This window comes from Phycodurus eques, chromosome 23 (assembly GCF_024500275.1).
Source record: "Phycodurus eques isolate BA_2022a chromosome 23, UOR_Pequ_1.1, whole genome shotgun sequence".
In the NCBI taxonomy this organism is placed as follows: domain Eukaryota; kingdom Metazoa; phylum Chordata; class Actinopteri; order Syngnathiformes; family Syngnathidae; genus Phycodurus; species Phycodurus eques.
Window position 1 is genome coordinate 3,802,587 of NC_084547.1, and position 27,988 is coordinate 3,830,574.

Consider the following 27,988-nt stretch of genomic DNA (forward strand, 5'->3'; position numbering starts at 1 on the left):
CCAAACTTGCGCCCTCTGCTGTTCCAATAAGATTGCTGCACGAAGGCGGACATTGGAAGGAAAAAATTGCGCTTTTAAAGTCATTTCGTAACGAAAACGTACCCTCAAGTACTTCCAGCTTGCTGCTGATGTGACGAAAACGCCGGAACTCCGTCCCCCGTGATAAAGGGTACGCAAACTCGACGCACGCACGTCGCGTGTACGCGATAACGTACATAAAACGGATTCCTGTATTGCATAAATGTCCCGAGTAGCAGCGTTTTTTATTCGCGGTGACGAAGTAATTGTGTAACTGAAGTGATGTGATTTTTGTTTTCCAATCCAACGAGCCATAACCGTCGTCACTCCTGCGAGAAGTGCGCATGCGCGGAAAATAGGGGGCGCTCTTGGGCAACATCAGTGAGCGTCTTAAAGGATGCCCTTTGAAACGTCAAATTGGGACACGGAGAAATGTATTCCGTAAGGGGACGATGAAAATGAAAGCATCCCAGTGAATAGAGTTCAATAGACATTTTTTTTCTTGGTGCCTCGTGACTGATTGGCGACCAGTCCAGGGTGTTGCAGCTGCAATTTGGCCGCGCGCGGCTCATTCGCCACCCTAATGAGGACAAGCACTGTGGAAAAGGGATGGGTGTTTTTCCTGCTTGTTTTCGCTCAGCTTACACATCGGGATGTGTTTCATAATAAAATGGAGTGACGTACCATTGGAGGCACGTGCTCTCTGAGCCCATTTGTACCCTTTACAGAGACCGTCCTGTTCTGCAAGTGTTGGTTTTGGCTGACGTCAGCCAAGGGTCGCCGACCGTCATCTTTCGTCCCGTCTTCCTTTTTATCACCTTCGTGCTTCTTTACGCTGTATTCCAGCGGTTCATCGATTTAAGGCATTCTTTCCCGATGGCCTCACTCGCTGGATGGAAAGTCTCGTCTTTTCTTGTCAGCGCCAATCTGAGACAAGTTTTGTGTATAAATGTCATCTTCAGTTTTGACACACATTTGACATTGACATTGGGCGATTAATTCGAGTTTATTTGTCAGGACGATTTGGTGCATCGCTTGCACTAACAACATGGCTGCGATTAGAAAGGAGATGCTTTAGCAGCGTCAGTCACTGTTGGCAACTCAGTGATTCGGTCGCTGTATTTAGCAACTTTTCTGGCCCCTTTGTCGACTATTTAAATAAATAAATTTAAAAAATGATAATTTTTGTAATCATTTTTCCACTGGTTTTCCATGTGAAAAGAATGGAGCCCAGCAGAAGGCTATGATGGAAAAACCTCGAAACAAGCTTTTTTTCTGGAAAAAGTTCACTCTTTCTCTTAGTAGGCTCATTGCTTATATTGTGACAGGACACTATTTTGTTTGTCTAGACCTTTCAGCCCAAATGCTCGAAAACAGCTGGCAATAAGTTGAACTCCGCTTTGAAAACGGCTGTCAGTGAATGAGTTCGGCTTATGGCTTAATTCAGTGATTCTCATTGTGTACAAGTGGCTCCCTCTGGCGGTATGCAAAAGTATCACTGAATTAGTGAAACATATTTAAAAAAAAAAAAAACAGCCAAAATACATTGGAAAAAATTAAATGCAATCAAACATTACAATAAATATCTGCTCAGATTCCATCTACAAATAAAAATGCAACGCTTGAGTTGTGTTTTCTTTTTTTTTGGAGCAATTTAGAAATAGCGAGTAGCAACTTGATGAAATGAAGCCATCAAAATAAAGTCCACTATTCAGTCCTCTATGGTACACCCAAAACACAGGACGCTTCATATTGTTTTTATTTTATTGATTTATTTTTTTTATCCTTAATGTTTAAACTGTGTACAGTGTTACAATAGCAATAAAATACTTTTTAGGACTAAAACCTCAGCCATGTTTTTGCTGAACACTTGGGCCTAGACTTTATTTCAATGTTTGCTATTATGGTTGTACTCAGAGAGTTGAGTCGCCTATTTTGTAAGTGGCACTTGGTGTAAAATGTTGAGAATAAGAAGCACTAGTTAAGTACTTTGTCTTTTTTTGTGTGTCCCCCAGAGGGCTCTGACATGTATGCAAAACAAAAAAAAGACAGCGGCCTCAAAAGTACAGGCTGTCTCGAAACAGGAAGTACACGCAGCCACTTCCTCCCGAAGCAAAACAACCCCCGTGCTTATCGGAGAATTGACGCACCCTGCCCCCTTCCTTTTCGCGGCCTGTCCTCGTCAATGGCGCACATACACTGCACGCTTGACACCCCCTTCCTCGCTAAAGCCGCCGCCATGTCCCATCTCCTCCTCCCGCGCACCCCGCCCCCCTCGCTCTCTTCGCCAGCATGCCCGAGTAGCAGCCTGGAGATGAAGGAGCTAATTAATTTGATTTAGGCAGTGGAAAAAGCAGCCGTCCTCCACACTGAATCAGCCCCCCCACCCCCCCCCCCCCCCCCCCCCCCACACACACACACAGGCACACACGCGCACACATTATTTTCCACCTATCCTTCCCAGTCTCCTTTGGCAACGTGCGCACGCTCGGCCATTCTTGGTCTCCCGCACGCGTTCGATTCCCCGTGCTTACACAACGCAGACTGATTGGGTTTTGTGCAGCGATTGCGTCGGTCTTCGGGGTAAAACGCAGAAACCGCCGCGTCTGTCGTTTGGCACGCCGCTCGAGGTTTGTTAGAAGTCCGCGACAACTGCAGGCCGGACTCGTTAAAAACCCGCGCGGGTTCTTGACATCTAATTATAGGCTTCCTGTATTGTATTTGCAGGTCAGGCCCGCTGTCTGCAACATCCGGCATGCGATCTCTCGAGTGATGGCGAAAAAGGTGAGAAATTGCATTTTTGTACTGCTCGAGGCTATCACAGTTAATTTCGGTGCAAGGTGGTCAATCCAGTGGGTTTATTTTCCCCGGGAATTAGCCATTCGCTGCTCACCGATTCACCTATTTGCAGATTTTTTGGGGGGAAACCAGTATCAAATCTCAAACAGTTATTCGCTGAGAAAAAAACAAAACAAAAACTATTCGCTGTTTTGGGGTTCAGGCCAAAGCCTTGTGGAGTATAAAAATACTGTATTGTTTTAGCCCCATCTTGTGTTATCTTGATTCCAATGAACTTTGTTGAAGTGAATTGAGGAGCTTCATGTTGTGCTCTGCTGCCATCTTGTGGACTCTATAGGCAATTATAAACCTTATTTGGGGTGGAGTGTTCATCAGCTCCTCTCTAGGGCTAGCGAGGAGCACAATAACGAGGATCTCCCCGGTGGCTTTAACGCTGAAGACAACATTGAGTGACAAAGAAGGACCATTTGTAAAAGAGGCAACAAAAAAAGAACTCTTGAAAACACAAAGATACATTTCTGTTAGTTGTCATGGAAAATGCATATAAAGGATTAGGAGAAAAATACTATATCCAAAAATATCATAAGTCTCTTTAGAAAACATGTTGCAAATCATGAAATTTAATTTCAGACACCAACGGTAAAAACATTTTGGCATTAAAAGTTTGAAAAGTATTATTTCAGAATTGTTATTTTTCTTCGAAACTCTGATGACATTTGATGGATCGCAACTGTAAAACTAATAGATTTTTCAGAAGGAAATTCAATGCTAAGAAAAAAAGCAAAAACATGAAAAAACTTATAAATTACAGACTGTACGGGGCCCAAAATGGCCACGGGCAAGCCGATCAGGTTTTAAAATCAAACAACCCACAAGGGGTTGAAGCACAATCGTCCGTCTGCGTGTGTGCGAGTGTAAACATTTGTCACGCTGGGAACATATGCGCCGCTGCATCCTTGCATTTTTGTGGCAAAACAACGGCGGCCAAACTGCTGCCTCGACCTCGAAAAGCCGCCGCTTCCTCTGGAAGAAAGCGCTGACACTCGAGGCCTTTCAAAGATTTTGCCCCTCCCACTTTTGAAGTGCGTCCAAGTCAGCTGGAGAGCAGGTTAGTCATCCCCTCTCGAGGTCACTGAAGATGTGTGCTGACCAGTGTTGGGAAGATGACTTTTTTTTTTTTTTTTTTTTAAATTCATGCATCAACAGGACCCTTGGATGTGTCCTCTAAAAAGTGGATTAAAACCAGAGATCATTATTTTGAAATTAACCGCATATTTGTATTTTTTTACACAAATAATAAACAGTTCACAAAACATGATGAAATGTAAATACATAATCAAAATGTGTTTATCGCATTATATGTGTACAGCATGTGGAAAGCCATACCAAACCAAAGTTGACGTAATTGAGAAATGTGCACAATTTAGACAATATCGCTTCATATGACAAACCAGATAAGTGAATGTTCATAAAAACGTCCAAAATGATCAAAATGAAACTTCTTTGATGTGTTCAAAGGTTTAACTGTGAGTCAAACCTTTTCAAAATCTCAGACAAACTAATGGATAGCGCCACAACGTGCCGCTTCTATTTAGAAAAAATAGATCATGTTTGAGATTGTGGCCGAATGGCACATGACCAGAGAGAGCCAATCATAAGTGTCGACTTTAGATGGAGGAAGTGATATGAAAAACAAAAACTGAGCCTTTGTGGCGATGTTCTGTGGTTGTTGTCGTTTTTAATTAACCAAAATTCTAATCATGGATATTTCTGCCAGTAATGTAACAGATTGCAATTGCAGTTTGTAAATACATTTCATAATCTCGTTGCATGTAATTAGTTACCCGTCAACACTGGTGCTGACGCTCCAGTTGCGTCATTTGGAATTGCCGTTTTGGTGAAAGCGGCTCGGAGAGCTCAGAACTGGCGACCCTGCGCGTTTTGGAAAGCGATTGCGATGATGAAGCCTCTATCGGATAAGTGACTGGAAAAATGTGACTCACTCAATTATCATCTCCGTAGCAGCACAATGGTACTTTGAGCACACCTGCCTTGCATTCGAGCGGTCCTGGGTTCAAATCCGGACTCGGTTTGTTTCCCCCCCAGGGGTTCTGTGTCCAGGGACTACCCCACCTGTCGCCCAACAAGCACTCGGAAAAAAAGGCTGGATAATCATTCGAGGCCTGAAAAACAAATGACACACAGTAGTCAGGTTTATCTCTCGTAACTGCATAGTGTAAGCAGCAAATAACTATCAAAAAGCACATTCCTGTTCCTCATTCATTTGAATGGGAGACACAAAATATAATGAGCGCCTCTTATTGGAAGCCAATGCCGTCAGACTGCTAAAATTGGGCCAGATGTGTTTACACGCTGTGCTATTTTTATGTTATCTCTCTTCAGCCTTGATTTTCTCTCTCTCTCTCTCTCTCTCTCTCTCTCTCTCTCTCTCTCTCTCTCTCTCTACACTGGCCTTCAGGAAGGGAAAAAGCTTTGCCCTCCAGAGTGCCCTTGTCGTGATACGTACATGGCGTCATGTGATTATTCATATGCCACTTTATATACCATCAAGTGCAGCGGGCACCATAAATGGATGACATTTCCTCACAATTGAAAATGCCTGGAGTTCCCAAATGTCGTACTAACATTTCTGTGACAATCGAAAAAAAGCAACTGCGACCGGCAACCCCCACAAAGACAGCACAGATAATAAAAAAAAAAATTCCCTCGTGGAGGCAGCACTTCGTCAACAGGCCGCCAAATTCCACTTGTCAATTAGTGTGCTGATCAATATTCTAGGGTGTGCATGGCGAGCAAATTCCGCCGCGGTATCGCGTTTGTGCCGCTCATCAGAAGCTAACTCCATGCAGCTCAGCTTACCGTTTGGCTATGAATTGACATTGTTTTTCAGACCGCTCAGTCGCTTAAAAGTGGCGGTTGCTGCTAAGTCATGGGCGGAGAAACTTGCTGCGAGGGAAGTATTATGTCGTAGTCGCTGGAGGTGAGATTCCACCCCCGATCGCAGGGCTGTGAGGCAGATGTGCTACCCACTTGAACACCGTGCCACTTTGTAAAAATCCTTAAAAAAAAAAAAAAAAAAAAGACTATCTTTTATATATTTACCCATTGAGGATTCCCTCATACAGAATCTCTTGTGAAATGTATTTCTACGACATGGTCTCTACATCAGTTTGATTCTCGCTAAAGTTTCTATTTACAGCGTGACCTTGGCGTAACCCACACACCTGAGTTTTTGTTGTTTTGCTTTTGTTTTTCCCTTTCGGCGTTCCGATGCGCATGTCGCTTGGTAGCACAGTATGAAAAGCCGTGATCACGTTCGGGCCAAAGAGCCACGAATGGGCCCAGCCGGACGACTGGGGCGATTCTGAATGCCGAGCTGCTGGCGAGCACGCGTGTGTGTTCGACGCGCATGCGCACGCACGCGCACACACACACACGAAAGCTATTGTCTTTGCCACCAGGCTCGCCGCTTCTTACAAACGTCTTGCTTTCTTTCGCTTGCTCTTTCTACCGAGATGTAATTCTTCGTCACGTGTAACAGCGCCGAAGTGAATGAGTGGGTGGTGGTGGTGGTGGTGGTGGCGGGGTTAAAAAAAAGTTTGTCCTCCAACTCCCGAGAGCTGTCAGAGAGGTCACAGGAACAACACCCAATCCCGGAGTGGTTCCCATGGCGACCAGTGTGGCGGCTCACAATGAGGGTGAGAGGGAGAGAGAGAGTGATGAAAGGGAGCGAGAGGGAAAGGGCAGGAGGCGGGCGGGCAGGCGGCTGGCGTCAGGATTCAGTCGGTGGATTCGGGGTGGGGAGGGGGGGTGGTCAAAAGGACAGTGGGAAGTAGCATTACGGCACCAGAACATTCTTCCAACCCTCCTCTCGTAGTTCGTCTCGTTAGACGTCCGTGAATACCCTCACCGCCCAAAAAAACAACAACGCATTCCCGTTGCCGAAGGTCCACTCGGTGTCACATAAAACGGATTATCGCCACGTGGGCTTTGTTGTGTCGTTGATGTTGGAACGGACCGCGGGTGTGATCACCGCTCTTATCGTGCGCGCTGTACTTGAGACGACCGACGAAGCACACCACACGCGTCACGATACCGCCGTGGACAATCGTGAGTCTCCTCCGTGTCGACTGCGCGCATCAGGATATGCGATCGTAAATTTTGAACCGCTTAAACATTTGCGAGCATCGGCCCTGACTGTTTTCTGATGGAAATCGCTCGGGTTAATATTTGAGAGACATACGACAATCAGGCCTATGCTGACTTTGATTGGAAGAGAGTAACATTTTTCAAATTGGGCCAGATTATTGGTATGTTTCTCCCCTATTAAGCATTTTTGATTGTCGGCCCGACTTTTCTGAGCAGGAAAAATCTCTTTTAACACGCTCCACACCACAGGGTAATCTCTGAAAATAACCTTTCAGAGACATAAAATTTTCAGGCCTTCAGGTTTTGCCATCGTAAATATTGAATCGGTTTCACATTTCCGATTGTCGGTCGACCGTTTTCGAGCAGATCGGGTGAGGATGTGAAAAATGACCTGCAACACACACCCCGCACATCGGGATAATCACTCAAAAATACTCTTTCAGAGACATCCGACAATCGGGCCTTTGCTGGTTTTGATCGCTCTCTTCTGGGGCCGACAAGTGAGGCTTTACCTTCCCGGACTTTCCTTCCTCGGTCAACGTGCGTCTTCCTCAAGTACCTGAACTTAACAGACGCCCGCTACTCAACCTCAACCTTCCCTTTTAACGCTTTTACTTTGGAGTGCCCCTCCGCCCCTTCTCCAACTTTCACAAGCGCATTCCCGTCCGCCATTTGCCTTCCGCCACTTTGTCCTCTCTTGCCGTGCGTCCGTCCGTCCCCGGGGTCTTTGCGACTTGGCTCGGTTCCTGTTTGTTTTCAGCCATTTTGGGGACTCGCCGCGCTCGTGACAAACCGCTTAAATGGCGTCCTCTCGGCTCTCTCTGCCTCTCCCTCCCTCACCCTATCATCGAGCTTTGTGTATATAAAGTTGTGTGTGTGTGCGAGCGCGCGTGTGTGTGCGTGCGCGTGCGAATGTGTAGAGGGATAAAGGGAACAACACTTCCAAATAAAAAGAAGATTGGATTCAGTTGGGTGGGGTGTGAGGGGAGGTGGGTGGCGGGGGGATTCACTTGCGAGGGGGAAAAAAAATGGGAAAAACACTCGGAGTGGTGTGTGCGAGGTAAAACCTGGAGTGAGAGAGCGAGCGAGAGAGAGAGAGAGAAGGAGGGAAGGAGACAGAGAGGGCAAGTTGGAGTGTGAGAATCGCTCCTGCCCTCTTGTCTTCATACACCGCCAGTGTGCTCTCTCTCTCTCACTCTCTTGCTCTCTCTCTATCTCTCTTTTGCTCTCTTTTCTTCCCCCCTCCCTCCCTTCCTCTCTCTCTCTCTCTCTCTCTCGGCCACAGACGGAAGGGGAGAGAGAGAGAGAGAGGACACATCGCAGCAGAGATGCAGCAGGAGGCTTTCCGAGGTACGTTCCCGTCTATGCTCGCCTTCCCGGCACCCGGAGAGGGAGAATAAGCGGAAGAGAGGCCGACTTGTGTTGTCAGCCAGTTCCTGCTTTTCTGTGAGGGGGGGGGGAAGCTGTTGATTTGTTTTTTTTGTTGTTGTTGTTGCCATGCGTGCGTCCGGGGGGTGAGCGCTGGTGGGTGTGTGTGCGTGCGTGCGTGTATTCACGCATGTTTGCGGATGGCGATTCGAGCGCGTGCGCGCGCACACACAAGCTGGCTCCCTTATTCTGCATGCGCGCGTGTGTGCGCCAGCGGCGAGGCCTTCGTCGCCCTCATCCTCGGCCTCTGTCGCACTTCTTTTTTCTTTCCGAGGGCGGGCGGTGAAACTTTTGGATTCGTCCGAGTGTGTCGCGTCTCGGCCCTGGGGATTGACAGGTCAGAACGTGCGCGAAACGGACTCGGTGGGACCCCCTCACACTACCACATCTCATTCCTTTCAGTGTTCCTGTGACTTGTTTTGGTTGTAAGGCCGCCCCGTGTGCGTGCGTCGTCCATTTTAGCAGACTGTTGTTGTGCTGGAGGTTGTTGGAACCACACTGTTTTTTTTGTTGTTGTTTGTTTTCAAAACAGCCAGCCATCAGCTGCCAGCGACTTGGCATTCCACGGTTTCCATGGTTTCTAAGCACCCCCTCATTAACGTATGGAAAGTATGATACGCACTGCCATAGGGATAAAGGTCATGGGTAGATGTTTTGGTGGTTTAGCCCAGGGGTTCTCAAACTTTTGGGGTCCAGGGACATTTTTCCAAGGACCCCCTCATAATCCTAAAGCCAGTTAAACATGAGGCCATGTTCGATTTTCAGCTCGTCCGCGGTGAATTTTTAGGATTCGTTTTTTTGTTTTACTGCTTTTACCGCATCAAGTTTTTAACTAACATCCGTTCTTGCCATTCAACTTTATTTTTTCCGCCCTTCAAATTCTAGTTTGTTTGCTTAATGTAAAACTGAAAACCTCAAAAATGATTTAAAAAAAAAAAATAAAAAATAAAATTCTCAGTACCACCTTTCTTTCTTATGCAATCATGGAAAAATATTAGGCCACCCTTGTTTCTTTAGTTTCTTATTCATTTTGAATCCCTCGGGTAAATATACCTTTAGTGGTACCAGGCATTGAAATGAACAAGAAATTGAAGATTCCTAGCAGTACTAGTAGTTTTTCTACAGCAGCTGAATTAAAAAAACAAACACAAAAAAGTTTTGACATAGTTTCTATAGTTGAGAAAAGTTTTATATTTTATGACATTTGGGCAGTTGAAAAAAAATCTATCGTGTTTAAAGTACGAACCTCCACATTTGATCGTAAAAAATTAAAAGAAATACACACCTCAAAGGTTTGGGGACATTGGATCGATTTCATTTTGTAATTATTTTTCTCCATTGAGGCCCCTGCATATCGGCGAATTCGCCTTTTCTCAGATTTTGCTGAGAAAAATCATCTCTTCGCCCTTTTTGTGCTCAAGACAAAGCCATGTCTAATATAAAAATATTGCTTTGGCACCGTCTTGTGTGCCAAGAACTATATTGAAGTAAGGGGAGGCGCTTCATTTCATCAAGCCACGTAGCCTTGTCTAGTAGAAAATGTTCCCCTAAAAGTGATTATAATTGCCTATATTAATTGTTTAAAACCATAACTATCCCACAACTATGATCCCACAAGACTTTAATAGCATTTCAAACCCTTTGAAACATCTTCAAACATTGCTGTACCCTCAGAAATTCACTGCAGTAAACCGCTTACAGCTAAGCACACAGATGAATATTTACAGTAGTTGTATCTGTGCCTGTACATACAGTAAAAGGCCTCGAACCGACTCGTTGACGAGATGAGAATGAGCTCGGTAACAAAAGCACAAGTGCTATCCATGCACGGCCATCCACTAGTTTTGATGCTGTGTTTAGTCCAACTATCTATCCAACTATTTAGTCAACGCTAGCGTGAGCCAAGGCAGACATGGGCGTCACCATTACAGTATCCCTCTCCCGCTGACGGTCAGTCACAAATCTAATGCGGCTGCTGTTAGATTTGTGATTGGATGAGCACGTGTATGTAGGCCGAACACACAAACAGTCTTCTGCCTTTCGCAGCGGAAGTTTGATTGAGCGGACAACGCGTTGGCGGCTGGTTCTGATGTTATGGCTCACGCTAACCGTTCGTTGTCTCAAGTGAAGAGACGCTACAAGTCGATTAGTATCATACACACCGTTGACAGTATTTTGTCACGAACATTTAAAGATTGTTTTCATACATATTTTTTTCCAGAAATGGCGAATATGCGAGGGTGCACCGTACTTGCTTTTATAATATGCCCTACTGATTGGTGGAGTGCGCAGTTAAAGGAGTCATATGGGCTGTGATTGTATTTTTTGGGTGGAAATGACTTCGAAAAGGCTGTTGGTGTTGCGTTTTAGCTCTCTTGGTGCCCTCTCTCTAAGCCTCCCGTGGTTGTGGCGGTCCCCTTTTCAAAGATATGGCACGGCGGAGAGGAGGTGGGTGCCAGAGCAACGTGCTAAAAGGCTCAATGCTAGCACGAGGGCTGCCATCTCGTCCCGTCCGTCCCATACCACTGGGCCTTTGGCGGTGTGCGGGTGGGTGGGTTGCGGACGGCCAAACGCTGTTTTGATACAGGCCCCTCCGGCCGCCCTTCACGGGAGAGAAAGCCCAACCGACACCTTCCCCGTCCCGCATGCGCCGAGCCGCTGGCTCGCCAGCTGGAACGCCGAGGCCCCCGCATTCCTCCCCGCAGGCACTCCCCTCGACCCCTCACATACACACAAAAAAAAAAAACGACAGACATAGTTAACGCATTCTGCTGCTCGATCACAACTTTTATTTCCAGGATAATAGCTGTTCATGGCTCGCGGGGGACCTGAGAGATGTGGGAGTGCCAAGGCATTGCAATGTCCACGCTTCCAGTAATCCCAATTTTCGGGATAGTGGTAATTCCTTGGACGTGTCTGCTGTGGAAAACCTCACTGTTACACAGAATAGCAGTAAAACCGGGGGTGGGCCAAGTATGGCAATTTACAGTCCGCTCCGTTCTTTTCAAGCCCACCGAGCATTTACATGATCAAGGGTCCTGTATTTTTTTGTTACGTTCATTCATTTTCTTACCCAAAATCGGTTGAACTATATTTCTTTATTTTTCTTTGTTTTAAAATTCATTTATCTCATCCAACAATTTCTTAATTCATTTATTGTAAATAAAAAAAAATCAATAATATTGGTGAAATGAATTATGAATAATACTATTAAGAATAATGATTAATTTACTTTGACTTTTATACATTTAAAAATATGAGTAAAATATACAATTTAATACAATTTAACATGTTGATTAATAATTGGTTTGTTAATTACAACCAAATTAATTATGATTATCATGATTAAAAAATCAGGATGCACTATTATACTATTATTGAAAAAGACTATTTACATGTTAAATATTTAATGCATTATTATTTTATTTTTAGTATAAACTATTTTACATGTTACCTTCACAGTTTAACTACAAATAACCTTGTTCACCTGTCTGATTTTATATTTTATTCATTTATCTCATTATTAAATAATGGTCTAATAGATTTGTTTTAAATAACATAAAAATATAGGTAAAATCAAAATACAGATACATGTAACATTTATTTTTACTCTATGAAACAACTAATGATAACTAAATTAATTATAAATAATACAAATAAACATTCAGATCAATTACATTTTCATTGTATTTTTAGTGTATTTTTATTATTTGTATTTTCTGTACACATTTGAACTTTTTTTTTTTTTTTTTTTTAACCGAATGACATGGCTATGTCCATTTTAAAAATCCAAATATATAGTCATCTGACATTTTTGTGTTCTTTCTATAAAACCCCAAGATGCTATATAATGCCACCAATTTGCCCGAATCGAAATCTACAATGTTCCCATGTGGGAAAGGAGAGCCCCAGTCGCCGATGCACACTTAACCCTTCATCGAACAGGACAAACAGTCAAACACACAAATGCAAAATGAGAACACTATCGACGACTACACTACGTACAAGAATTACAATTTATAAAACCTGATTATTTCCTTCCATTCGCTGTTATGTTTTTTTTTGCACAATAAAGTGTTTTTTTTTCTTTCTCATTATTAAGAACACACAAAAAAACAACTCAGTTGTCTTTTTTGGGGCTGGAACCGATTAATGGCATTTTAATTCATTTCAATGGGGGAAACTGATTTAATATACAAATACCATCAGGACCAAGCAGCCGAACAGGACTTGTTTAGGCGAGAGAAAAAACGAAAGTGAGGCACAGGGAGACATTTTCTAGTGATTGTGCCTTTTCCCCGAATGGAGGCCCTGGCTGTCTCTCGCCGGCAGACGCGGTACCGTGCAGCCTCTGCCTTCGCACAGCGCTCGTCTGCGTCACAGGGAGATGAAAAAATAGCGGAGGGGGGCGGGTGTTGGGGAGGGAGGCTGGGGGGAGTGAGCGTTGCACGCACTTTCCCGGCGCAGGCGTCAGATGAGATGGGGACATTTTTAGCCCGAGTGCCGTCTCTCGGCCGAGTCCGCCCACTCGGAGCCGAACGGGGCGCTCGCCGTCAGGGATTTCCCGACCGGCATGTAGCCTGGGCGCCACAATGGAGGCCTGCATGGGAAGCCACTGCAGCTTTTATTCAATATCCTCGATATCTAGCCTAAGGTCTATTTACTAGTACGCTCTTTGTCCTCACTAGTTAAGACAATTCAGCACATAGTAGAAGGACTAGGGCGCGCTAGTAGAACAAACTTACTTACTTCTTACTAGTACGTTACAGTGGACATCTGCAAACTCGCGGTTCCGCACCTGCCGATTCACCTATTCGGTGACTTTCTTTAATTCTTTTGGTGCGGAACTAAACCCGAAAAAACTGATTGGCGGTTTATCCCTGGCTTATTCTATAATGATTTGGGTAAAAAAAAAAAAAAAAAGAAAATTCTTCTATTTTTTTCCAATGTAATTATAATGGCGGTCAACTGTGTGCAGATTTTTGTCATTCGCGGTCTGGCCCGGTCCCTACCCCTGCAAATAGCAGGAGGTGGTGGTGGTGGTGGTGGTGTGGTGGGGGGGTCCACTGTATTTTCATCTACTGTTTGACATTGCACTGTGACTACTAGATGTTAACTAGTATAATTTTATCATGCCACTCACAAGTAGAACTAGAAGCACACAGTTGTCAAATAGTGCACAGTTTTGCCTCACTAGTAACATGTAGTTGTCCTACTAGTGAGGACAAAGCGCAAGGGATCAAATAAATGCTGAAACGGAGTTCCCTTAAGCCATTTGAGCATTTATTTAACATAAAATAACTTTTTTAATGGTCCCATGTTTAACTTTACAACAGAGAGGAATTTTCCAGTATGAAAAAGTTTCAATTTTGGTAGCAAGACACTAATGATACGCTCTGTGCATTGACATAGACCTTGTAAACATGTAAATACTTACTGACATTGCGTCTTAATGGGTATATACAGTAAGAGGATGGAGAAGGATGCAATCCACACTGAAAAACATTCTGTCAGCCATGCATGTCATTTACTTCCTCTCCATCCCGACTGAACAGCATTTGCCGTTTCATAAGAAAGTAAATTCAACATACTATATCGGCGTTTAATCGGCAAAACTACAGGCGATTACGATTATTTTCAAAAGGACAAATATTTGATTTTAATATAAAATCGGCCGACCGATTAATCGGTCGAGCCCTACTGGTAGGACAAAGTATTTCTACTAGTGCGCCGAATTGCTTTACTTGTGAGGACAAACAGTGTACTCGTACATGGACCTCAAGCTGGCGATAGCTAGCAAGGATTTTGCCGAAATGCAAACGGCTTTTCATCGGTCGTTGTCGGCCAGCTGCGGCGAAAGCGTTGGAATATGAGATGAGCCTGCTGTTCTGTTTATTAAGAACGCGCGCGTCACTTCCCGCATGGGCGCAGGTGACAAGTGCGGCCATGCGGGGCCTACTTTGTTGACGTCTGTTCTTCAGGCCTGCGGGGCACGCGCACGCGGTGCTGCGCACACACGCTGGGCCTGTTTGTGTGGCTGTTGTTGTGCGTGTTTGCCCGGGCTCATGTCTGACTGTTCCTGTTTCACATCCACCCCTCCTCATCCTCCTCTTCCTCTCTGTCTCATGCTCGCTTTCTCCGGCTGTGTTCGGATTCATTCCTGATCTACTATATAGCGCCTAAGCCCTATATAGCGAGTTTGCCATTTTGTAGTGCTGTTTGAATGTGTAGTGAGCAGGTGGGTAGAGTAGCCAAGAATATAACTCAAGGAAGAGTATTGTTATTGTTTGAAATAATTACGAGCGTTAGAGTCGCTATTCTGTGAAAACAACTCAAGTACCGAGTAACCTGTGACATAAATCTGATTTATTATTTTTTTAATCAGCGTGAATGTCAAATAGACAGAAATATAAAATAGGAATGTGCAAATTCAAATATTGCCCAACAATATGAACGTTCTTTGTTTACAATAATGAAACGACACACCTTCAAAGTGGAGTTATTGTAGGCTGAAATGTAGACATTTTTAGGCAGGCAGGCAGGCAATTGACTGCGAGTCACCCACCGTTGCTTCTGCCACGCTTCATGTAAACCCGACCTGGACTGGACCATCGCCCAAAAAAAAAAAAAAAAAAAAAAAGTTGGCGACTCACACCTGCACGTTTGATCTATGGATACCCTGCGACGTCAAACGGCGAGCCTGTGTAGGCTTTTGACACTGTACTTTTAACACTTTTATTGAATGATAAAAAGGTAGCGTAACAGTCAAGGAAGAAACTGGTTCTCCAGAGAGGGGACGTGGGCCAAAATAAAAGAGAAGAGTGGGGAGATATTAAGAGGCTCAACTCGCTCCTGTTCACTTCAATGTAGCCGGCGCGGTACGACAATCACTGGCGTACATTTCGGCGACAGAGACTGCAAGCTTTGCTATTATTTTATTTATATATTCATTTATAAATCGAGTTCAGCATTTTTGTAAAACGCAATATATGTATGTTACAGTCAGAGTGTGGAAAACAACATAAGCTTTTTTTTCCCCTGACTGTCTGATATGAACGATTGTATTTTATGAAAACATACAGTCATGACATGATTAAATAGAACGTAAAGAAATTTCAACAGTTTTTGCCAAATTATTTGCTTCAGTTCAATGTACATTGTGGTGCTCCTCCTGGTGTGCGAGTCAAAAGGAGAGCAACACATCACAACACGGTTGGACAAAAAGTGCTTTGTTTGTATTCATTTTGCGGACACAGTCATTATAATTGATATATTTGTGCAATAGTTATTACTGATGGTAATTACGCGTTATAATTATGCATCAGCGATTATGTCATTAATTGCGCGCCCGAGGTGTGTTTGAAAACGATTTTGAGTTTGACTGATGAGTGAACTATATGGTCCAGGATATACAAATCCCTGTATAGTGATTAGGAAGTAAGGAATTGAGTGAATAATTCTGAACACAGCCTTTCTCTCGTTCACTTTTTCTATCACCCTTTCACTCTCTCTCTCTCTCTCTCTCTCTCTCTCTCTCTCTCTCTCTCTCTCTCTCTCTCTCTCTCTCTCTCTCTCTCTCTCTCTCTCTCCTCTTCCTCTTCCCTCTGCAATAACAGTGCTGACCTAGTTTCTGCTTGTTCAGTGCTGCCTGTGGAATTTTACAGCGGGCTGCCTTCCTGGCTGCCTTGCCGCTTGAAAACGCAGGCAGCAAAGCATGACTGAGGATTTTTGTCTCCTCGCGTCATTTGCGCTCTTACGCAGGCTTCTACCCCCACCAACCTCCACCCCCTCGCCAATCAGCAGTCTTACAAATTGCCTCTCTTGAATAAGTAATAGCGTAACACTCGTTGCAAGTTGTGTGCCCAGTGGTCTCATGTGTGGCATGGTCACATGCATCAGCCGGGCCTGCGGTTAGAAAGAAAAATGCAAAATAGCTTGTTGTCTCGTGTTCTATCCGGTCGCAGAGGGCGGCAAGACAAACGTCTGCTGTGCAGTGGCAGGAAGTAACGCCGTACAAATACTTTGTGACTGTACTTAAGTCGATTTTTCAGGTATCTTGTTTTGGTTTGTGACGCCTTTTTTGACTTTTACTCCCTACATTTGAAAACCAGATGTCTGAACTTGGTACTCCTTACTTTGTCAAAATAGGCTTTGCTACTTTTATCAACCTGTGCAGATGATGAGGCGTCTTCAAAAAGACGTGACGAGAGCGAGGCGACGTGAAATGCGGTTGAGATCTTGATTGAATGAGAACCTGGGGTCTGACCTTTGGCTACGGGTTTTGCTGAGGTTGAAAATTTGAATGCTGCCGCAAATTTGCAGATGTAACTGAAAAATAAAAACTCACCCAAAAATAAAAAATTAGTTGTCAGCTTATGTGAAACCCAGCCAGCCACCTAATACAGTACAAACAAGATACTTTTACAATAATACTCATTTGTATTTATAGTTTCATATTGTTAGGTCGTCGGAGACAGCCTATGTCCAAATTTGGTCAATTTCATATTTTTCACAAATGATACTTTTGGTCAATCTTCACGTACATCTGTTGTTTTAAAAATGGCGTCCCATCTTTGCTGAGGCAATGTCAAAGGTTCTTTTTATTGGGGCCTTTCCTGAAAAGCGATGGTGTTGGAGTATTGTTTCCTCTTTGTGGCTATTTGCTGCTGCTTTGACAATTGCGCCATGGTTTTGTCGTTCAGTAAAAAAAATAATAATAATAATACAGTACACTATATTGTATGTGGAAGCTCAAAACCTGATGCAGTATTGCAGTTTTTCCATCGTAGCTTGTTGGTAGATGTGGGCTGCTCAATTGCCTCGGTAATTTTTTGCGATGGTCTCCTTCATTAGCGTTCGGCCGCATCTCTCGGTGTGCGGCGGGCCGTTTGAGTCTGAAAAAACAGACCGCGGCGACAGGAAGCATTAACACGGCGACAGGAGGCATTAACCAAGACGGCAACAGATTTGGAGAAGCAAATATATATTCCCCATCCATGGCCTGATTTAAGAGAATTTTTTGGTTCAAGTCATTTGTGGCGAATGCGTTGTATCTTGTGCCCAGCCCATCAGCCACTAGCTTTTGGCGCCTAAAATAAATTGTTAATCTAATGTGGAAAAAAACACATACAATGATTTTGATGATGTATTTTTTTCAGTTGCTATCATTGGCTAATTTGGCATTTTTTGGGGGGAGGGGGTCACTCAGTTCACCACGTATTGAAACTTGTATTGATAGCATAAAGGTCAAGCCAATGCTAGCTAGCTCTTAAACAACACCGTAGCGTGATTTAAAAAAAAAAAAACAAACAAAAAAAAAACATTATTTTAAAACACAAAAGTATCAGTACTTCTACATTAATAAACGGGTTCTTTTGCCGCTGTGCAACTTGCATGCAATCGCCTTCCCTCCCTTTCCATCATACCTCGCCCTCATAATTACATAGTTAAATTCCTATTCTATTCCAGGAATGCCCAACAAGGCAGAAGTGGAATGAGAACGTGACTGCTTTTATTAGCCATCGGGCCATTCATCTGAATCGATCGAGGAGTCTTGATTCAAATGGGCGGGGACTGCGGGGAGTTTTGTAAGATAGGCAGTGGCTCTGTGGAATACCTTCCTGAAGGCTTGATTGTGGCATGCTGAAATCTGAACCTGTACTGTCGCACGTTGAACTAACACCCGCTACCCCACCCGAACTTCCCGCTCCCACCTCCCAGTTGCCATTCCTGGCCCAGTCCAGCCTTGCTGCGGTACCATGACTACTACCATAAAAAAAAATCATGTTCATAGTTTGCCAAAAAATGCACTCACTCTTTAACTGCCCATTACTCAGATAGATTGGTACATGGACTTAAAAAAAATATTTGTTCCGTAACCGTGGGCACTCTCAAATCAACGTTCCCCATAAAAAGAATGTAAATGCCATTAATCTTTTCCAGTCCTCTCATAAATACCCCAATTTTTTTTTTAACATTTCTTCGTAAGAACACACTCTACCGTATTTTACTGTATACAAACATGCAGGCATGACATGATTAAATAGAATTCAAAGAATTAAACAGTTTTTTTATTTAATTCCGAGGACATTGTGGTGCTCCGTCTGGTGTACAAGCTTTGGCCACTAGGGGGAAGTATATTGCATATATGTAACACATGTAGCGTTGATGATTAAACACAAAGAAGACAGTCTCTTAGTTGTAGTAATATTATTTCTTTTTTTGCAAAGCAGAAAGAATAAATGCATGTGAGTGTTATGTGCTCTGTTTGTATTTTTTGTGCACTGATTGTATTCAAATATCAATTTAAAGTTTTATAAATACTGCAATATTCATGCTAGTTTCGTTAGCCCATCTAAGGCGTTTTGCATGATGTGTTAGCGTTAAGGTCGCGAACTTTCGTACGACAAAGTTGTGTGCACAAAATACAGTACTGTACAACACGAAGCAAACAATTGGCCGAGTGATGGTCGTAAAACTTGTAAGTTGGGGCACTTGGAAGTCGAGGTACGACTCTACTCTTTTTTTTTCATGAGGTGCTTATTAACATAGATAAGAAGTCCAATGAGTTAAATGAAAGGAAATAACATTGAAATGAAAATTGTCCAATTTCACTTCATTGTTTGGAGAATTATCTATTAATCATTGATTCTTGAGTACAAGTAGTGTATGTTTGTTCATCTATGTATGGCAGAGATGTATGGTGACAGGCAGTAAGTACAATTGTCCGCTCTTCCACTAGCTGGCCGAAGGCACAAGTAACCTTCGGATCCACCTGTTGCCATTCACACAACAGATTAATAGTTTTGGTGATGAACTAAACGGGCCCAGATTTCACACTGAGAAAATACATTAAAATGGGATCATTTCAATATCATACAGTACTTTTTATGCCATTTTTGTTTGGTGCTGTGCTGTGAGATTTTAGTAAGTACAATATGTGCCTTGGCTTCATGAAGGTTAGGAAACATTGGTCTCGTCTCCTCATTCCTGCATGTTCGCAGATGTTCAAAATGGTTTCTGCAATTTTCCAACCACAGCTGCTAATTCAAATGCAAAGGCTATGGATTCCACGACATTGTGTAACATTTCATTTCAAATTGCGAGACATTCTCTTCCATTTTTTTCTTGCGACTCATCGAAATTGGTTTGGCGGGGGTAAATCTTAAAAAATATTCAATAAATTGAGGTCTCGGGAACCAGCTGGGATTTCAACAGCACCTTTATCTAAGTCGACCCTTGCTTCACTCCCTCTTTGCACGTCTATGATGTTTTGGTACATTACACTTTATGACAAATTTTCTTTCTTCAAAAATGTAATCATATGTTTGCCATTATTCTGGGTTATTTGCACCTGAACCAAAAAAATACATATTTGGTGACGCCCTTTACCTGATGCTTAATGTACTTTCTTTTGTTGTTTTCCTTTCAGATTTCGGGTGCTGGTCATGGTGTCCGGGGTGAAGGTGTGGGACCCCCTCCACGCGGGCCTAATTCACTCTCGTCTGAGTGAGCGACACCTGGCTTCCGTGTTAGCGCCCCCCTGCGCCCTCATACACCGTGTCGCCAAGGACGCCACTTCCCTCCAGCCCGTCGGCTGGAGATGAAGGGGAAAAGGCATTGTAGTCGAGGAGATGCGATGATGGAGGACAGGCTGGACAGCATGGCCGATGGACCTAAAAATGCAAAAATCACCCTAAGCTTCCCAGTTAGCGCCGGGCCCCTCCCGGCCTCGCTGACGTCATCCGGCTATTGTCGTAACGCCGCGTCATCCTCTTCCCCACACAGACGCCGGCCTTCTTCTAAGAGCTCAGACGAGGGGTCTCTATGGAAACTGGACTCCACCATGGACGTAAAGCACAGACCTTTTAAGCCCCCGAGGCACGACAGTTCTCCGTCCTCGTCTCCCTCCTCCTCCTCATCCCCAATGACTGTTCACGCGCTTATCAGGAAGGATATAAAATCCCCGCCTCCTCTCAAGTGCTCCAAACTCCCTCCAGAGACACAGTTTCACAAGTCGGCGCCAGCATCTTCCAGCTCCGCTCTAGCGGGCTCGTACGGCGGAGACGGATGGGACGAGAGACACAAGGCGGCCAACGGCGCAGCTTCACCCTCACAAACAGCCCAGATACTCTTCAGCCTGGGCACCTCGGCCTATCCGAGAGGAGGCGGGGACGCAGAGAGGAAGGAGAAAATAACAGGACGACCCGCTGGGAAGCTGGGAAGCCCTCGTGGACCGAGTCTACACCCACCCGCACTCCACCTCCCGCCCCCTCTGCCCCCACCCCCTCCTCCCCCGTCCGAGGGGCTCACTGCACCCCCCCACTCCTCCTCCTACTCCCCCACAGACAACCTCAAGCCCGAACTGATTTGCGGAGTGTGCCACCGGCTCTTCAGCTCGGCCTCCTCACTCACTGTCCACATGCGGCTGCATCGTGGAAGCCGCGCCCTCAGCTGCCGCTTTTGCGGCAAAGTCTTCATCCACAGCAAGAGGCTGCAATCTCACGAGGCCTCCTGCAGGGTGCCGGGCCTGCCGTCCCGACTGGGCCCGTCTCTCGCCGTGCAGCCAAAGGAGGAGCCGCTGGAGGAAGGCGAAGTGAGAGCGGAGGAAGGGGAAACAGACATGAGCAAGGCGAGGCCGGAGAATAAAGCGGGTAGCCTGTCGGCACGTGTGCAAGGCGAGGACGATCCAGCAGCCACGGAGCTCCTGGCAAGTGATGAGAGCCATTTTGTGAAGGTGGTGGACGGCAATGTCATTTACTTCTGCTCTGTGTGCGAGCGCTCTTACATGACGTTGTCCAGCCTTAAGCGTCACTCCAACGTACACTCGTGGCGACGCAGGTACCCGTGCCATTACTGCGACAAGGTCTTCGCACTGGCCGAGTACCGCACAAAACATGAGGTGTGGCACACCGGGGAGCGGCGATACCAGTGCATTTTCTGCTGGGATGCCTTTGCTACCTACTACAATCTCAAAACTCATCAGAAGACCATTCACGGCATCAATCCCAGTCTGATCTCCAGTGAAAAGACGGCCAATGGCGGCTATAAGCAGAAGGCAAACGCCCTCAAGCTCTACCGCCTCCTTCCCATGCGCTCACAGAAAAGACCGTACAAGACTTACAGTGACACATTGCAAAATGGCCTGCTGATGTCACCGGCTGAAGCCCCTTCCCTCTCTCTGCCTGGCCTGGGCTGCGATCTTGGACCTGGAGACTTACCAAGTTTCATCAGTGGGACCCATCCTCAGAGCGTCAAGCCTGACCCTGACAGCTTTTGCGATGACGTCCTCGCCGCTGAACACAACCGCTCTGCGTCGCCGCCCTTCCCCCAGCAAGACTCTGTCCAGCTTAAAAAACACGACGAGGCCCACGAGTTAGAGCCGCATCGAGGCAGCTCCAAAATGTCCAGTAGCAGCAAAACCAAAAGTCACAAAGCGGCGAGAGGCGCAGACTCAACAAGCATGCCCTCTGTGATCACATATGGACACACGAAACCCTCTGTCATAGTTCACGGAACCGCTGTGTCATCCTCTGTCATTGTGCACAGCAACCAGCTCTCCCCCGGAGGTGAGCAAAACAAGCCCCCTGAAATCAACGTCAGTCAGACCTCCCACAAGGGCAGCCCGAGGCCATTAAAGAGACAGAGGGACGGCGCTGATAGCCACAGAAAAAGGTCCCGAGACAGCTCAGATCCGATAAGACGGGGTGCGGAGGCAGACGGGTCATGTTTTAAGTCCAGAAAGTCCCACAGCAAGAATGACCTATCTAGGTCAAAGCAGCAGTCGCCATCGGCGGGCTCACTGGTCAAAGAGACAGGCCCGCTCTGCCAGATCACTGTGCGTATTGGGGAGGAGGCCATAGTGAAGCGCAGTATCTCAGAGACAGACCTTAGGAGAGACAAAAGCCGCTCTCCCCCCAAAAACAAAAGAGGCGAAGCGTCTTCGGTGAAGGCCGCCCATCATCACAAACACCACGACCACCGGCGGGCCAGCCAGGGACAGGAGGACGATACGGGGCAAGATAGCAAGGAAGAGGTGGGAGAAAACACGGGCAACTCCTGCGACGAGTTGAGGGAGTACAACTTTCGCCAAAAGGTGCGCGAGCAGGAGAGCGACCACGACATGGAGGACAACCTGTGGCGACCTTACTACTCCTACAAGCCCAAGAAAAAGGCGCAGGCACATCTGCAAAGGTTCAAAAGCTGGCAGCGCAAGCTCAAGTTTAAGCGCGCTCTGCGGCTGAAGAGGAGAGCGGAGAAGCTGAAAAAGTGTGGGAATAAAGAGATGGGAAAATCACAAGATGAGGAGGAGGAGGGTGGAAAGCCGTCAGAGGCTGACAAGGCTGGATGTGAAAGACAAGAGAAACAAGCAAAGGAGGCCTGTCATGAGCTCTCCGCCCCTTCTCCGCCATCCCCAAAGCCGCTTCTCGCGACCGCCGTTGCTCCTACAGGACTGAAAAGGCGGCCTTGGACCAATGGCAACGCGGCAGAGTGCTCTACATGTGGCTGCTGGTTCTCGAGCACCAGCAAGCGGGACCAGCACGAGCTGAGTCATCTTCTGGAGTTCGTGTGCCTCTTCTGCCGAGCCACTTTCCCCTCAAGGGACAAATTAGAAGACCACCAGAGGATCCAGCATCCCAAGCCCGCCGACACATCCGCAGGCATGCAAAAAGTGGCACTCGGCGAACATCCCAATGTGCTCAAACCTGAATGTGGCGACGAAAAGGAAGCTCAAGTCAACTTGAGTAATTCAAGTCCGGCCCGCCTGAGCAGGAGAGCATTGTCACGGCATACCTGCCCACAGTGTCACAAAGTGTGCAAGACATCCTCTGCGCTCAACCGCCACATCCGACGCCACGAGTTCAGCAGTTCTCCAGAGAGGGAAAAGGAAGACGACCTTCCAGAGCCCGAAACGACAGCCGAGAGCAAAGACGAGGTCCGTGAAAAAGGCCAAGTTGTGTCAGTCATAAGCTATTTGACAGCAGAGCCCCCTAAAAGTTGCGACTCTTCATCATCACCAGACCATCACGGTGAACCGACATCCCAACATCGGCAAGCGGAGTCCGGTGACAAGCCTGAAGTGGCTGAGCGCACATACCTGGAACCTGAGAGGAAGCCCAGCCCAAAGATTAGCGAGAGCCCCGTTGACCTTGCGCCCGCTAAAGCTCAGCCCGTCCTATCCGCGGCCCCCAATCTCCAGAGTGTGCTGGTCATGAACAGGCCCGAATGTTTGGACTTCTGCACCCCCGGCAAACGGAACCTAGACAAAATTGCAAGCCCTGTGCACAGCATGGTAACCCCTAGCACCTCCGCTAATGTGCCCATGACGCCACAGACCAGAATAACCACTGCTGCTCCACCCATTGCCATAGCAACCGTTAACAGCTCTGATAGGGGAGTTGTGGCACGAGATGGGGTCATTATGGACCGAGAGAGACAGGCTCGGAGTGCTATGTTTGTGCACGGCAGCTACAAGGAACCCCCCCTGGTCCAAGCTCTCCGAGTCCAGTCCCTGTCCCGCAGTCCGTCTCCCAATGAAGCACAAGACCTGACCATGTCCTCCATACTGGCTCGAGAGAGGGAGACGGAGAGGCAGCGACTACGAAAGAGGGAGCTCGAGAAACAGCGAGAGAGAGGGCGGGACAAAGACCGAGGGAAAGACATGGAGAGGGTCCAACACTTGAGTCGACATGAACAGACCCCAATGGACCAAAGAACTATATTAGTTCCCAAAGAGGAGCCTTTGAGTCCCGTGCCGTCCCCCCAACACATCCCCACTTTAACCACTACAAATGGGCCTCTGTCGCACAGACACACTCCAAAGTCACCCTGCCGTCCTGGACTCTTAGCCGCGGCCAACCATCAGATCCAAGAACTGGACCGGCTGACGTCACCCAGCGGTGGGGACCGCCCCTCCGCCCATGCTCTCCTTCTCCCGCGGGCACCAAAACCACCTGAACCTAAGCGTCACGACACTTCCAGGGATGGCCAGCACGTGGAACCTGCGCCGGTGTGCTACCCTGTCCAGGATTACCCCCTTCCCCTCCTTGTTCCGGACGCCTATCAGCCAGCTAAGAAGCAGGAAGATAACCTCCTTGTGTCCTCCTACCCTGCCGGAGCGCTTCCCTTCGGGCCTCTGGGAAAGATGATGGTCCCTAACGGCGCTGACTTGGCCAAGCTGCCGTTCTATCCGGACCCGTACCAGCTCCTCTACGGATCCCAGTTTCTGGCCTACCCATACAATGTGGCGGCTCTTCCCGTGGCCCTCAACATGATGGCGCCCGGGGCGGACAAGGTGGAGCCTCTGCCCTTCCTGCCGGCCATCTTCAACTACACCGCTGGCGCGGGTCCCTATATGGGCGCCCCGCCGCACCCGCTGATGGCCAAGCCCAGCTTCTACGGCGGTGGAAAGAAGCAACGAGACGGCGGCAGCAGCAAACCATAGGACGCCAAAAGGATTCTATCGCAACGAGGATAGGACCGGGGAGGGAAGGGGTGGCCAATGTTGGAGTGACGTATCATCACACCCTCCCTCCCATCTTTGTTCTCTGCTGTTTTGCCGTAGTGTGTCGTAGATCTAGAACTCGATTCTCTTATCTTGAATATACGAATAAGAACTGCGTACAGGGTGTGTTTCTCTGGCGCCCCGTCAGGGCCGTAGCCCGTCGCAGCCTGAGCGCCAAGCGAGTCGAAGCCAGTTATCGACACTAGTTCAAAACGCTTGTGGATGTTGGGCTTTGGCGTGAAATTTCGGGATTGAAACTACTATAACCTTTACAGGTGGACTTTGACCTCTAAACTTTTGAATGTCCAATTGTTCTCTGTTTCAGTACTTTTTGCACAACTTGCTGTTCTCTAACAAGGAGCTCAATGGCAAAATTCACAGCAGGAAATACCTGCTGTAAATCCAAAAATCGAACTAATAAATATTGTGGTTCAATTAGATTTGCTGTTTAAACAGTCCTCAATAAGTCATACTACAACAGATGTCAGAATTTCCATGACAAGGTCAAAATACATTTTAGGTTCATGCTGAAATTTCACCCCGAAGCCATATTAAGGTTTTGTGAGTAGTGTATTTGAGTAGCGCGGGCACGAATCTCCACAGACGGACCGCGGTGGCGCGCGCTCGTATTGAGGACAGTTTGTACGTAACGCGCGCGCTGTGACTAATGAGATATGCGCACGTGTGGCTCGGGCCCACGGGCAGCATTCCTCCTCGAGACGGCTCGGCACCAGTAGTGCGTCGAAGAGCCGCCCGTGTAGAAGGGATACGTCGTCCGGAAGAGTGTACGACAACTCGTCTCGACACACCATGTGACTTTGTGGCCAGACGACACTGTAGGATGTGTATAGCATAGTTTATACCTTATGTGCACAAATATAGTCAAGTAGTGGTCACTTAAAGGGGGGCACTTGTAGCTGCTTTGGATATGTAGCTGGTCACTGGGTTAAGAAATGCAGGCTGGTAACTATTGCACTTCCCTTCTTCATCTCGTTTCCTTTACGCAACAGAGGAAATAAAGAGTTACCACCAACCCCCCCACCCCCCCTCCCCACACACTCTTGGAGTAGAAGGACAAAAAAATATCTAAAGGATTCAGGGTATTGAGGTTTTTCTAGGTGAGGAAAAAGGAAGCAAAGATTTGACTTCCGATGAGGTTGAGCTCAACAGCCAAAGTGATGCCTGGACACCCCCCCCCCCCCCCCCCCCCCCCATGTCATTTTGTTATCGCTTGTCTGTTCAACGATGTTGCTGGTTAGGCCCCTCCCCTCATGCGGCCGTGGCTTCGAGGGATGAGGGGCACCTCAACCTAAAGATATGAATGTAAATTTTAGTCATGCGGTCAATGAAGTACAGCTGCATTAACGGTAGACTATGGCAAGCCTTTTGTGCATTTCTTCCATGTGCTTGATATCCACTTTAAAAGTCCTACGTACTACGATTCTCTTTGTCCTGACCAGTAAGACAATTACACACACTAGTAGAACTACTAGAGTGCACTAGTACAACGAATGTTTTCTAGTCAAGATTTTTTTCCACTACTGCACAACATGTTACTCGTGAACCAAAACCGTGTGCTAGTTGACATCTGTGCGCTACTAATACCACTGTGGGGTAACACGTGGACAGACAATATCACAATACTCTTATGCATATATTCTTTATCCTCTGCGAAGAACGACTGACTGCGGCTTACTGAGAAGCTGCGAGGTCTCAAGGCACCACTGTACTTGTGAAGTGCATATAATGTCACAAGTAGAACTAGTAGCACACACAGTTTTCTGGCACTCTACTAGTCTGCCGAAGTTGGGCCTACTAGTGAGGACAAAGAGCGTACTAGTACATGGACAAGTACATGAATATCAAGTACATGGAGTCAATGCAGAAAGAGCCTTCCATAAGACTCGGTTTCAGTTCTTTGTTGTTTTTTTTTCTTTTTGTTTCACACAAATAACCTATTACAGAACAATATAATAGTCTGGTATGCATATATACAGTAGTCCTAGCAACACGTCAGTAAACTTGGGTTCCGTATCGACGAAAGCATGAGCGCCACTTGCTTCCTAACCGTTTCTACGCTCGGCAAATCTTGACACTGTGCACACAGCTTTTTTTCCCCCCCCCCCCCCCTTTCCGTTCCCGTCTCAATCTTCCATATCTGTGTTTTTGGATTCTCACCGTACGGCCGAAGTTGGCCGAACTCGCACCGCCGGGTGTCTTCTTTTTTTTTGTTTTTGTTTTTCCTCCCGTCTCTTCAGGGGTGAGCGGTTAAGCACGCGTGAGGAAAAACCAAAAGCCACAAAGTCAGCATATCTCTCGGCACTCACAAAACGGGCCACCTGTTATTATTTTTTTAAATTTCTGTGTTAAAAAGAAATAAGAAAAAAAAACAAGCAAAAGCCTCGCTGTGTCCGACGCAATATTCCAATCCATTCCTGTAGATGTGTTTTTGGACCATCGTTTCTTATGTCATACAGACCAAAAGCATGCAAATTGACTCGTGTTGTAGTGACTGGACTGGAATCTGGTGGTGTTATACAACTTGTCTACTGTACGTTTTCGTTGAAATGAATGTGCCTCTGCTTTGATATTTAAATAATTATCTATAGTTATTAAGATGTGGATCTGCCAGATTTCCAGGTGCCTTGATACGGCATAAGAAGTTAGATTTGTAAATGAAAGTTTTTTTGTTTTTTTTGGTTCCTTCAGATATCATTTGGAGATAGATCTCACGGCTTTCATAGACGTAGGGGTGTGGCTAAACCGTTTTTTTTGTTTTTTTTTTTTTTTTTTTGTATCGTGTGTCATGTCTAGGATAATACTGTGCCATAGAGAGCCCTCGAAATATGTTCGTTATTTTTTTGAAAAGAAAAAAAAAAAAAAGATGTTTTTATGTTGCCTGAGGACTTTGTCTTTAGATTTGATACAAAGGCTGGTAGCCTCAGCTCTCCCAAAGTCTGTAGTCTCCTTTTCCAATAACTCTTCTTGACCCCACCCCCTCCCCCCAACCCACCCACCCCCATCCCCCCCTTCTGTCTCTTTGCTGCAATCAAACAAAATAAAGTATTA

At 46.2% G+C, this 27,988-nt stretch overlaps 2 protein-coding genes across 4 annotated transcripts in view; both read left to right on the forward strand.

Moving 5' to 3' along the window:
* Positions 1-27,822, forward strand: zbtb4 (zinc finger and BTB domain containing 4). Of its 2 annotated transcripts, XM_061669427.1 has the most exons (3): positions 1-169; positions 2,746-2,802; positions 19,847-27,822. In XM_061669427.1, the coding sequence occupies exon 3, from the start codon at positions 20,018-20,020 to the stop codon at positions 24,857-24,859; it is 4,842 nt and encodes a 1,613-aa protein (XP_061525411.1). In that variant the 5' UTR covers positions 1-169; positions 2,746-2,802; positions 19,847-20,017; the 3' UTR covers positions 24,860-27,822. The 2 variants fall into 2 exon arrangements, with proteins under 2 accessions (XP_061525411.1, XP_061525410.1); XM_061669426.1 differs by lacking the exons at positions 1-169; positions 2,746-2,802 and adding an exon at positions 8,130-8,337.
* shbg (sex hormone-binding globulin) overlaps positions 6,624-27,988 on the forward strand; it is a 28,207-nt gene continuing 6,842 nt past the window's right edge. The window contains exon 1 of one of the 2 annotated variants that reach the window (XM_061669430.1): positions 6,624-6,948. Coding sequence is in view for 1 of the 2 variants with exons in the window: in XM_061669428.1 (XP_061525412.1) it covers positions 8,556-8,752 (197 nt within the window). In the remaining variant the exon portion in view is untranslated. Of the gene's footprint in view, positions 6,949-8,346; positions 8,753-27,988 lie in introns of those variants that run through there. The other variant, XM_061669428.1, reaches the window with a different exon arrangement.

Excerpts from the sequence above, each read along its gene's own strand:
- zbtb4 (XM_061669427.1), top strand. The coding sequence starts at position 20,018 with ATGAAGGGGAAAAGGCATTGTAGTCGAGGAGATGCGATGATGGAGGAC.